Below are 13,636 nucleotides of genomic sequence, written 5' to 3' on the forward strand. Positions count from 1 at the left end.
TGATGAGGAGCTCAGGGCCAACCTGGAGCGCCGCGGCGTGCATTTCGTCCGGCGAGTCCAGCGCGGCCCCAAAGACTGACGCATCGACACCGGGGCCTTTATCCTCGCCTTCGAGGGGGACGTTCTCCCAGAGAAGGTAAAGGTGATGTGCTACTGGTGTGACGTGCGACCTTACGTCCCGCCTCCTATGTGCTGTTTTAGGTGTTTGCGCTTTGGGCACATGTCGTCCCGGTGTGAGGCTGAGCCCCTTTGTGGCGATTGTGGACGTCCTCTTCGTGAGGAACATACATGCACCCCACCACCTCGGTGCATTAATTGTCCTGGCGTCCACTCGCCTAGATCCTCAGACTGCCCCGCCTATCAAAAGGAGAAGAAGATACAAGAAATCAAAACTTTGGATCGGCTCTCCTATTCTGAGGCCAGGAAGAAGTATGACCGCCTTCATCCCGTGTCACTGACCACTTCGTTTGCCTCAGTTGTGTCCACTCCTTCCGCGGTATCCTCACCCCTATCCTGTCTCCCCCCCCCCCCCCCCCCCCGCCTCCTCCGCCCATCAGGGGGCTCTGCCTCCTCCTCCCAAATCCCTCCCTTCCAAATCCTCCTCCCCTGTGGCCCCCACCCCCTCTGCCCCAGGGGCCACCCTTCCTCCTCCTCCTCCCCCCCCCCCCCCCCCCACGCCACCTGAGAAGCGATCCTCTTCTCAGGCGTCCATCGGGGAAACGTTCCGGACCCCAGCTTCCGAGGTCCGGCGTTCCAAAACGGACCCCGCGCGTGAGGACCTTCTTCGTGTCCAGCCCACCATCCCTGTGCCTCCTCGGCCTTCCAAGAAGGCCTCCAAGAAGAAGTCTCTATCCCCCTCTCCACCCCGGCGCGTTTTGTCTGACGCTTCATCCGTGAGTCGCTGCTCCCGGCCGTCCTCAGTTTCGCCGGGACGCTCTGCTGCCAGGCGCTCCGCCGGCCTTTCGTCGGCAAATGATGCGGTCCCTCCTACACAATCAGGGACAGCGGCCGCAGCTGGCGACGAGTCGATGGAACCGGATCCGCCTCCTGTCGGTTGTAGCGTTGTTCCCTCACAAACTGGCCCTCCGCGGCCATCGCGGTGACCAGCTCTTCCCCCGTCTCGTTCCCCCAACTTTTTGACTGGCAATGGCGTTGTTTCATTGGAACATAAGAGGTATTCGATCTAATCGGGAGGAATTACAACTGCTCCTCTGCCTGCACTGTCCGCTCGTCCTTGGTCTCCAGGAAACCAAGTTGCGCCCGACTGACCGTATTGCCTTTACCCACTATACCTCGGAGCGGTATGACCTCACCCCTGTGGACGGTATCCCAGCTCATGGTGGGGTCATGTTGCTCGTTCGGGACGATGTCTATTACCATCCCATCCCATTGACCACCCCACTCCAAGCAATAGCTATCCGCATTACTCTTTCTGCTTTTACTTTTTCAGTTTGTACCATCTACACTCCACCGTCATCTGCTGTTAGTCGGGCTGACATGATGCACCTGATCGTTCAGCTTCCCCTGCCGTTCTTATTGTTTGGCGACTTCAATGCCCATCATCCCCTTTGGGGCTCCCCTGCACCCTGTCAAAGAGGCTCACTCTTGGCGGATGTCTTCAACCATCTCAATCTTGTCTGCCTCAATACCGGCGCCCCGACTTTCCTCTCGGACTCTACTCATACCTACTCCCACTTGGACCTCTCGATCTGTTCTACCACTCTTGCCCTTCGGTTCGAGTGGTATGTCCTTTCTGACACCTATTCGAGCGACCACTTCCCCTGTGTCGTTCATCTCCTGCACCACACCCCATCCCCACGTCCTTCGAGCTGGAACATACTGAAAGCTGACTGGGGACTTTACTCCTCCCTGGCGACCTTTCCGGACCACGATTTTCCCAGTTGTGACAGTCAGGTCAAATACCTCACGGCTGTTATTATCAATGCTGCCGAACGTTCCATTCCTCGTACTACTTCTTCTTCACGTCGCGTTTCCGTCCCCTGGTGGAACGAGGCTTGTAGGGACGCTATCCGTGCTCGACGACGTGCTTTACGCACCTTTCGCCGCCATCCTACGTTGGCGAATTGTATTGAATACAAACGACTCCGAGCGCAATGCCGTAGAGTCATCAAAGACAGCAAAAAAGCTTGTTGGACCTCTTTCACGAGCTCCTTTAACAGTTTTACTCCCTCTTCCGTCGTTTGGGGTAGGCTGCGCCGGCTGTCGGGCATTAAGGCCCACTCCTCGGTACCTGGCCTGACCTCAGGTAATGAGGTCCTTGTTGATCCTGTGGCTGTCTCCAACGCCTTTGGCCGCTTTTTCGCGGAGGTTTCAAGCTCCGCCCATTACCATCCTGCCTTCCTTCCCAGGAAAGAGGCAGACGAGGCTCGGCGACCTTCCTTCCACTCGCTGAATCTGGAAACTTATAATGCCCCCTTTACTATGCGGGAACTCGAACGTGCGCTTGCACTGTCCCGGTCCTCTGCTCCGGGGCCAGATGCCATTCACGTTCAGATGCTGGCACACCTTTCTCCGGCGGGCAAACGCTTCCTTCTTCGTACTTACAATCGCGTCTGGACCGACGGTCAAGTCCCCATGCGTTGGCGTGACGCCGTTGTTATTCCTATACCCAAACCCGGGAAGGATAGACACCTTCCTTCTAGTTACCGCCCCATTTCTCTTACAAGCTGTGTCTGTAAGGTGATGGAGCGCATGGTTAATGCTCGGTTAGTTTGGATTCTTGAATCTCGACGACTTCTTACTAATGTCCAATGCGGCTTTCGTCGCCGCCGCTCCGCTGTTGACCACCTTGTGATCTTGTCGACATTCATCATGAACAACTTTTTGCGAAGGCGCCAAACAGTAGCCGTGTTCTTTGACTTGGAGAAGGCTTATGATACCTGTTGGAGAGGAGGTATCCTCCGCACTATGCACAGGTGGGGCCTACGCGGTCGTCTGCCCCTTTTTATTGATTCCTTTTTAACGGATCGAAAGTTTAGGGTACGTGTGGGTTCCGTATTGTCCGACGTCTTCCTCCAGGAGAACGGAGTGCCTCAGGGCTCCGTCTTTAGCGTAGCCCTTTTTGCCATCGCGATCAATCCAATTATGGATTGCATTCCACCTCATGTCTCCGGCTCTCTCTTTGTCGATGACTTCGCGATCTACTGCAGTGCCCAGCGAACATGCCTCCTGGAGCGCTGCCTTCAGCGTTGTCTAGACATCCTCTACTCATGGAGCGTGGCAAATGGCTTCCGGTTCTCTGAAGAGAAGACGGTTTGTATCAACTTTTGGAGATATAAAGCGTTCCTTCCGCCATCCTTACATCTCGGTCCCATTGTTCTCCCATTCGTGGACACAACTAAGTTTCTAGGGCTCACGTTGGACAGGAAACTGTGTTGGTCTCCACATGTCTCTTATTTGGCGGCCCGTTGTACACGCTTCCTTAATGTCCTCAGAGTTCTTCGTGGTTCATCTTGGGGAGCGGATCGCACTGTCCTGCTTCGCTTGTATCGGTCCATAGTCCGATCGAAGCTGGATTATGGGAGCTTCGTCTACTCGTCCGCTCGACCATCCCTCTTACGCCGGCTCAACTCCATCCACCATCGGGGGATACGTCTTGCGACCGGAGCCTTCTACACTAGTCCTGTCGAGAGTCTTTATGCTGAAGCTGCCGAGTTACCATTGACCTACCGGCGCGACGTACTGCTGTGTCGGTATGCCTCCCGGCTGTTGTCTATGCCCGACCACCCCTCTTACAAGTCCTTCTTCGCCGATTCTCTCGACCTTCAGTACGGGTTGTGTGTGTCTGCCCTGCTGCCCCCCGGAGTCCGCTTCCGTCGCCTGCTTCGACAATTGGATTTTGCCCTCCCTACCACCTTCAGAGAGGGTGAGAGCCCGACACCACCTTGGCTCCAGGCTCCGGTTCGTATTTATCTCGACCTCAGCTCACTCCCGAAGGAGGGTACTCCGGCTGCAGTGTATTGCTCACGGTTTGTCGAACTTCGTGCTCGACTTGCCGGTCACACCTTTATTTACACCGATGGCTCCAAAACTGACGATGGTGTCGGCTGTGCCTTTGTCGTCGGGGCCGCCACCTTTAAATACCGGCGCCTTGACCAATGTTCCAGCTTTACGGCCGTGCTTTTTGCTCTCCATCAGGCCGTTCAGTATGCCCGCCGCCACCGCCATTCATTGTATGTACTCTGCACTGACTCACTCAGTGCTCTTCAGAGCCTTGGGGCTCCTTATCCGGTCCATCCCTTGATTCAACGGATACAGCAGTCCCTCCATTCTTTCGCTGATAATGGCGGTTCTGTCAGCTTTCTGTGGGTTCCCGGACATGTAGGAGTGCCTGGGAATGAGGCTGCGGATGCTGCAGCCAAGGCTGCAGTCCTCCTGCCTCGGCCAGCCTGCCATTGTGTCCCGTCATCTGACGTTCGTGGGGATGTATGTAAGAGGCTTGTGTCGTTGTGGTGGGATGCTTGGTCTTCCCTCCAAGGAAACAAGCTCCGGGCAGTAAAACCGCTCCCAACTGCTTGGACAACTTCCTCCCGACCATCTCGGCGCGAGGAGGTCCTTCTGACCAGGTTGCGGATTGGGCATTGCCGGTTTAGCCACCGCTACCTGCTCTCCGGTGACCCAGCCCCGCAGTGCCCTTGTGGTCAGGCATTAACGGTGCGCCATGTTTTATTGTCGTGTCCCCGTTTTAGTCAATTTCGTGTTGTCCTGTCCCTGCCATCTACTTTACCGGATGTTTTAGCTGATGATGCTCGAGCAGCTGCTCGTATTCTGCGTTTTATAACTTTAACTGGCTTGACCAAAGACATTTAACCTTTTTACTTATTTACTCTGCATCTTTGTCAGGTCCTTCTGGTGTCCCCCCATCCCCTTGAGTTTTAGCAGATTCCATGTTCTCTAACACCAGTGACTGGGCGCTAATGACCTCAGCAGTTGAGCGCCCTTAAACCCTACCAAAAAAAAAAAAAAAAACATCACAAGCGGATGTACAATACTAGCAAATACAGAATACCCCAGAAGACATGACAATGTCGCAAAAATAATACATCAACAGCTTGCCTTACAACATAAACTTTTAACACAACACGTTCCTACATACAAGTATACACAACAAAATGTACTGGAGAATGATGAATACAAATTATACTGGAACAGAACCATTATAACAGATAAAACAACGCCACATAACAAACCTGACATCATACTCACCAATAAAAAGAAGAAATTAACACAACTAATCGAAATATCCATACCCAACACAACAAATATACAAAAGAAAACAGGAGAAAAAATTGAAAAATACATCCAACTGACTGAGGAAGTCAAAGACATGTGGCATCAGGATAAAGTTGACATCATACCAATTATACTATCAACTACAGGAGTCATACCACACAATATCCACCAGTACATCAATGCAATACAGCTACATCCAAACATATATATACAACTACAGAAATCCATAATTATTGATACATGTTCAATTACCCGAAAGTTCCTAAATGCAATATAACACATACCGTACAGTTAAAAGGAAGTGACGCTTGATCAAGGTCCGCGTCACTCCATTTTTAACCGGACTTAACGTCTGAGAAAGTGAAGGAAATAATAATAATAATAATAATAATAATAATAATAATAATAATAATAATAATAATCATCATCATCTGGTGTTATAAAAAGTGTTTTCTGTCTTTAGGAAAGGTCTTCCCTCCTTCGAAAATGGTACCAAGTTGTTGATAACAGTAAAGAAGAACTAGCCAAGATTATTACAGCAGAGTCAGGAAAGCCATTGAAAGAAGCTCTAAATGAAGTATTATATGGTAATTCATTTATTGAATGGTTTTCTGAAGAAGCAAGACGCATACATGTAAGTCTGTGATAATTTCCAATTGTAATCTTTAATTTTCAATTCTGCATCACATCTTTGTTATGTCAACAAGATACAGCTGCAAATAAAAAAAAGAAGGAAAAACCAAGGCAGTCAGCTCATTAAGCCACTTGATGTGAAATGCATTGCATATTCAGAATTTGTTAGACGGGTTATGTATACAAAATGGGTTTAAATCAAAATATACCGTTAATGTTTAGGAAAAAATTTCTTGCATTCAGTTTCAGTACAGTCTCTCAACTGCTTCAAACAGCACTGGGCCCTTCATCTCAGTGTAGTAGAATGTGTTCAAATGGTAGAGGCGGCTGCTTGTCTGACAGTTTGTGTTTTATCATAATAACAAAGGAAAAAATGACAGTCTAGAGTAAGAAATTAAAAGGGCTGAGATGTGAGTAGTCTCATTGCTGGGTTGTAGTCTCCACAATCGCACGCATGCGGGTGTGCACTTTAGGCAGGGATGGCTGACCAGATTGTGTGCCGAATGCATGCAATACTACTGTCTGGTGGGTAGCCTTGTGACATTACAAAACCCCATTACTAGATGAATATTTCTAGTATGCAAGGATCGCTTTGTGGAGAGCGAGCACACTACATGGTGTGCGATTCGCGGAAGCACGTGGCGTGCACGCGCGTGATTTGCAATGGTTGGTGAGATGGTCTCTGCCGGGCGGCCACGTGGCCTGTAGCGTGGGGCATTGTTTGGTTTTTTGCACATTACGCGAAAACTATGTAACTTACGATGAAGAGCAATGCAGCAGTGGATAGTGGTCAGCAATATGCACCTTCTGAAAGATTGATCTTTATTTCAAATCATGAGACGCAAAAGTTATAGTGACCTCAAAATTGATTAATATCACGAATACTGAAAGATTAATAAAAATAGTAAATAACAACTTACAGAGATGAGTGAGCACTCATTAAAAATGTTTCATCATAGCGGATCGAGTGCCGTAGTCATATGTTAAGATTCATAAATAATTAAGCCCGTAAAGGGCAATAAACAAAGTTTGAGGGAAAATTGTTTATAAAATTCAATAGAAAATTCATGAGGTAAAGAACGACACTGTATAATATTTTGGGTGGCATCACCCGTTTTTTAAACTAGTTAAGTTATACTATACACTTAACTTGCAATAGTTTTCATTGTTTGCAAATTATTATTAACATTTATTGCCCATAGTTAATTAATTATTATAGATATGAAGATTTTGAGCAGTGCAGTGTGTAGATCGCTATAGATTATGTCTAAAAACGGTGCTATATGCAGTTCTGTGTTAAAACTTTGCAGCACAGATGTCAACAAACAAATTTGCGCTAAGTGGTGAAATTTTGCAAAAACTAAACCTTGATTCACGGGCAATAGAATAATCCTAGAAATTAATGTAACATAGTAAATAAGATGTAACTTTTAGCGCGGTTCCGATGGTGTACTTATTTCTGTCGAGGGATGTATGTATCAAAATTTGTAACCTTAACTGGTGAGATTGGTACTTAAATAACCAGGGGGGTGGACATCTGAGCCTATATAAGTGAGCGACCACCTTGGCCAGGGGTCAGCCACTCCACTGCTTGACTCACTGTGGCTCACTTCATTACCGTCGTTCGCACATGCCAATGCCATGCCGGGATGTAGGAATGGAGGAAGAGGCAAGATTGCTGCTGCTGTTGAGCTCCTGCTAAACGTAGTCGGGAGCAACGGTTGCGGCAACAAGAAGAAGAAGAAGAAGAAGAAGCAGAAGCCTGTGGCACAATTACACTGCAATAAGTGTCATAACTTGGGATACATAGCCAGGGAATGCGACGGTGCGGTTGCGTGTGTTAAGTGTGGGAAACCGCACAACACCCGAAACTGCAACAAACCAAGAAGTACTGCGGCAACGTGCGTATATTGCGGCGGCTTGCACAAACCAAGAAGTACCATGGCAACGTGCGTAAATTGTGGCGGCTCACACGCCGCAAATTCGCACAGCTGCGGCTATCTGAAGACATGGAAGCAGCGGAAAGGGGCCACTACACACGAAGAGGTGGCCCCACAAGAAGAAAAGGTGGACACCCCACCCTCCTACTCCAGTAGGGGAAGTGGGCTGCGCCACAAAGACGATGAGGGCGCTTACCGCCAAGCACTGGGGGAAGCAAACGAGGATGCAATCACCACGCTCAAATCCGCCATGGCGGAGGAGAGGGCGGCCCTGAGAGCGGAACTAGACGAGACGCGGCGGGAGGTGACACAACTGAGGGTCGCCCTGTACCTCGCGTCTTGCACGACACCGGATGTGACGCTGACTCCCACCAGTATGGGGGTAGACGAAGCAACACAAATGACTGCCTCCCTGGCCGACGCGGCAACGCAGGTTTCTAGGGAGGTGGTCATGGAGTCGGGGACAACCGCTGACAAGGACACGGTCCACTTGGAAGCAGCCGTCTCTCCTGTCTCTGCAGAAAGGCGGACGACAGAGGAGATGCCCATGGAAACCGAGTGAGGAGGAGGAGGAGGAGGAGGAGGAGGAGGAGGAGGAGAAGAAGAAGAAGAAGCCGCCGCCGCCGGCATCTGGCAGATAATTCTTTCTTTTACAGATAACCAGAGGCCAATTCAAAACCTGAGGAAAAACATCCCTAACAGCGAGGAATTGAGGAGGAATAGCTTAGTCACACTTAAACTCCTACACCTCGGGCCAAGGCAGGCCCGTCAATATAGCGACAGCGGCCAGTGGTCTGTCGCTGGTCAGTCATTTTGGAGGGTGGGTGGCGAGCAAGCCCCACTGGAGGGTGGGCTGTGTGGTTGTTTGAGAATTCTTTTTCGCGCCGATTTATTTTGACAAGGAGTATGGTTTAATAGTGCAAGTGTGCAAGCATATAATTAGTGAAATGGAAGTGCTACGATTATTTGTGTGAGTGCGAATTACGAGGTATACGTCATCGTACGTGAACATGTGGTGATCTGTGAATTCGCGCGAAAACTGTTAGTACAAAGAGGACAGTGGGACTTGTGGTTCTATTTGAATTGGTAGAGTAATTTTCGTTTATAGAAGCCTACATTACTGCTATTGGGGGCTTGGAGTCAAATTATTGTTAAAGTAAAACTATAAACCGCCTCACCAGTGCTAATTTCATTGTGTGAAAGAAAAGGACAGTGCCAATAAATAGCGATTGAACTGTGTCGTGAAAAACTGATTTTGCTATAATAATCGCCTAATTTTCATTCCCTAGCATAAACTGTACTCGTAAATATTAATTCAAAAACTATAACTAAGCACGGGTGTGGAACAGTGTACTATTGCACCAAGTGTGGAAATCATTCTCTGAGACTTTCGTGAGAGCCAAAATTTGCAATAACATTTTTTAACCAACATTTGTATATGCACATTCTGGTGAATGCTTCAACCACACTTCTTTATTTACCACCCCGTCGCAATTGGGGGCTCGTCCAGGAAGCAAACGAGGATGCAATCACCACGCTCAAATCCGCCATGGCGGTGGAGAGGGCGGCCCTGAGAGTGGAACTAGACGAGACGCGGCGGGAGGTGACACAACTGAGGGTCGCCCTGTACCTCGCGTCTTGCACGACACTGGATGTGACGCTGACTCCCGCCAGTATGGGGGTAGACGAGGCAACACAAATGACTGCCTCCCTGGCCGACGCGGCAACGCAGGTTGCTAGGGAGGTGGTCATGGAGTCGGGGACAACCGCTGACAAGGACACGGTCCACTTGGAAGCAGCTGTCTCTCCTGTCAATGTCAGGGCATTGTGCTAGGCAACTAGGCCTGAAGGCTAGAGAACTAGGCGAAGCATGAACATTCCCCGAAACGTGTGTTTCGGTTAATCGCGTGAGCGCCTTCTGTTGTCATTTGACAATGCCATGCAGCGCAGATCGAGCTGAGTACCAGCGGACCTGGAGCCAGCGCCAGCAGAGTGAGGGTGTGGCCGATTTTCAACCGGGCGATGGGCTGTCTAGCGGACTTGCAACATGCAACCATGACTATGCTCTGCAATGCAGCCTCTTCAGCAACGCTGAGACCGATGCAGCCTCTCCAGAAAGATGAGCGATCACAGCAGGCGCAAATTTTTTTTTTTTTTCCAATTCTTGTGCTAGCCAGGACAATTGAGCACGAAATTAAAAAATCGCTTAATGATTGCGGGTCGTCAGGGAGTGGTGGTGAACCACAAAGTCCTCAGAGAGCGTAGGAAATCGGTATCCCTGTAATGTCTAAAGAATTAACTGCTCTTCTCCAAAATATGAGTAGCCAAATAGGTTCATTTAAAACTGATATGGATAATAAATTAAGTGGTCTAGACACTAATTTTGGAACTAAATTAAGTTCAGTAAATTCCGAATTAAGTTCTGTGAAGACTAATGTGGGCGAAATAAATAGTCAGTTGGGGTCAATGAAACAAGAAATTGTGACTGAATTAGATAATAGATTAGAAAAAAAAAAAGAGAGAGCTGGCATTCCAAGGTTGCAGCGGTTGAGGCTGAGTTGAGGGGCAAAATTGATTCGGGAAGGCAGATTGTGATGACAGAGAAGAGGCAACAGGGTATTCTTTGGCTGAAGTGAATGTGAAAATAGTGGCTAGCAATGATGAGACAAAAGCTGTGCTGATAAATAAATTAGACAGCACAGCTGATGATCTCATAAAGGAAATGGCAACTGTCACCTCAAAGGTAAATGACAAAATTACCCAGATAGAACTGTACAACTTTTCGGGTCATGCTGGGTGTCCAGTAATGCTGGCACCTAGTGGAAAGACATTTTCAGGTGAAAACAGATATCATGCTGTGGATTTTTTGGCCAGTTCTAAGGACTGTTTTCTGCCTGGGATGTCAGATGAGGCAAAAGTAAAATTTGTAAAGACAATGCTGTGAGGTTCAGCTCAGACATGGGCTAACAAATTTAAGGGTCTGTTCATTTCATTTGAAATATTCAGACAAATGTTTCTAGACAAATACTGGAGTAAAAATAAGCAGTGTAGGTTGCAAAATGAGTTTTTGAATTGACCTGTGTACAGGGGAGGCAGACAAACTATGAGGGAATTTTGCCAGGAAGAGTTGAATAAATTAGTACATCTGGATCAGCCTTTAGGTGTGTTCACAGAAATATGTACTTTAAGGAGGAGACTACCTGAAGAGTTACAATGGGAACTCACACATTGCCCCACTGATTCTGTGGCAAAGTTTTTAGACTTTGTTGAGAGGATGGAGCAGGCTATGTGCTATAGGCCTGGCTCAAAGGGAAACAATCCAGGGAATAACCATAGGGATCTGGGGGAGAGAAGAAATATGAATTGAGAAGATAATCATCAGAGCCATCATGAGGACAGAAATATAAATGAACATTGTAGAGGAAATGGGGGGAAGATATAATGAAGAAAGCCACAGTCAAAGGGATTTTAGGGGCAGTGATACGGGAAATGAACCAAGGCCAATCCTGGGAAATGGACCTGGAAGAGGGTGACAGAACAGCAGCACACAATTGGGACAGCATCCTTTAAACTAAGAGTTGTCTCACATGGGGTCCACTTTGGGACAAGACAAGTTGCAAACAATAGGGCCAAGAGATGGAACGACAATAATTATAATCAGACTAGGGGTGGTTATTCTAAAAGGGGTATGACAATAATTATAGAAGTAAGAGAGAGGAAAGAATTTGTGGTGTGGAGGCAATTTTAAATGGTGAAAATGTATTGGGGAGCTGGTGCATGGAGCATGGCAAAAGGAGAACGTTTAAGAGGAAGAATGGTAGGGGTTTAAAGGCCCAAATGGAAGAAATCAATGCTGAGAATATTTTTTGTAAAGAGTTCAGGGATGTGAATTCTGAGAAAGATAATATTGGTTTGGTCAGCATTATCAACAGGTCAGGGACTAAGGCACTGTCTGAAGGTATAGATGGCTGTTGTGATGACCAAAGTGTGTGTGAAAGTAATAGTAAGAAATTTGATGAGTTGTATGCAATGGAAGCGGATACAGTGGATGATAATGTTAATTCTGAGAGGGCCAAGGTGCCTGAAACTAATGGTTTTGTAGATGATGGTAATGATTTTGGGGCCATAGTGCCTATTGTTGATGTAGTGATAAATGAATATGTACCAGAGTGTATCGTGAAATTTATGAGGTTAGCTGTGAGCAGCCAGGGGGGGCTGGTTCTGAGATGTCTGGTGGAAGTGTTTGTAATGTGCAGGATGGTAATGCAAGTGATGTTTTGGTGGGGAAAGCTTTATCTGAATCCATGAAACATGATGAAACAAATTGTGCTAGTGTTTACATACATGGGGTTAAACAGCAAACTAAGAATGATGAACAGTGGAGAACTAAGGGGGAATCTGAATTGAACTTAAATGATTGGGTAGCAAGGCCAAATGGTTTCAAAAATACACTCCAGAAAATTGGACAGTAGGGAAATTCAATTATGTGAACAGTTTAAAGCAGTTAAATGTTGAGGATGACGCATATTATGATGTACTCAAGAAAATATTTGATAGGGATAAGGAATTTGATGGTTTAAGGGGGGGTTTGATAAATGAAATGGTAGGATGTGCTGTGGAGGGTAACTGCAGGGTTACATATTGTGGAAAATTAGTGTGTGACGAGGGAGATGAAGTTGAAAAGGTGAATAATTAAGTAGTGTATGAGGATGGAGTAGTATGGGTGTATGGGAGAGGCTGAATGGAATACTGGTTGGATGGGGAAGAGTGAATGTGATTCTGATGCAAGTGATTGGGTGGATTTTTCTAAGAATATACAGAAGTTGGGACCAAAGGTATGGGAGAAGGAGAAGTTTAGTTTTGCCAGAAAATTAGGATGGTTGGGCTTAGAAAATAAACAACACAAAGATGCTTTTGAAATAATATTTGAAGGGGATAATGAAATAGAATCATTCAGGGGGGGGGGGGGGGTGGCAGGTATGCACTATGGAAAAGTACTGTGGTAATGAAGTGGAGGAGGATCTTTTAGCAGAAGTAGAGCTCAAGCAGAAAAATTTTAAGAAGGTGCAACCAATAGTTAAAGTTCAGATAGTTAAAGTCAGTGAAGAAGCCTTGGTGGGCACAGGTAGTACAGTCAATGGGATAACAGAGGTTGTCTACAATTATATCAGGAATGACAAAATGGTAGGATTCCCGGTCAGAAGGGTTAAAAAAAAATGCTACTGGTAATTACAGCAAGCCAGTGAGGAAGGAGGCTGTGTCAGATGTAAACATTGGTGGAGAGTTGTTTAGTCACCCATTCCTGGTGATTCAAAATTTAAGTATAAGTATGGTTCTGGGTACAGATTTTTTAAATAAATATGGGGCAAACATTAACTGTGGGGGGGACAGATATTGGAATTGAATGTTGGGTGATGTATAAAGGAGACAAAATTTGTAAATGCAACAGGTGATGATTTAGTGGCAAGCTTGTACATGGCCCAGTGCATGTTGGATGAAGTAGGGATTGAGGAGATGAAAAGGAAGGTCTATGAGACAGAGGGTATTCGTGAAAGTGAGAGGGGAGAACTGTATGATTCACTGGTAGAGAATGAAGATGTGTTCCCAGAGAGACCTGGGAGAGTGGTAAATTTTGAATATATACTCAGGGTGAAGCCTCATGACCCTAATAAGAATTTCTGGAGAAGTAAAAATTATGTACTGTTGTGTCTGAATAACTGTTGTGCTATATATATATATATATATATATATATATATATATATATATATATATATATATATTAGTGATGGTTTGACCTGAAATACTGTCT

The 13,636-nt window shown here is 46.9% G+C and overlaps 1 protein-coding gene across 3 annotated transcripts in view; it reads left to right on the forward strand.

Annotated features, from left to right (window-relative positions):
* The window catches only part of LOC126471413 (succinate-semialdehyde dehydrogenase, mitochondrial), a 227,289-nt gene that overhangs the window by 83,526 nt on the left and 130,127 nt on the right, over positions 1-13,636 (forward strand). For all 3 annotated transcript variants that reach the window (XM_050099545.1, XM_050099547.1, XM_050099546.1), the window contains exon 3: positions 5,717-5,887. In XM_050099545.1, the coding sequence (XP_049955502.1) occupies positions 5,717-5,887 (171 nt within the window). The remainder of the gene's footprint in view (positions 1-5,716; positions 5,888-13,636) is intronic.

Source organism: Schistocerca serialis, chromosome 3 (genome assembly GCF_023864345.2).
Source record: "Schistocerca serialis cubense isolate TAMUIC-IGC-003099 chromosome 3, iqSchSeri2.2, whole genome shotgun sequence".
NCBI lineage: Eukaryota > Metazoa > Arthropoda > Insecta > Orthoptera > Acrididae > Schistocerca > Schistocerca serialis.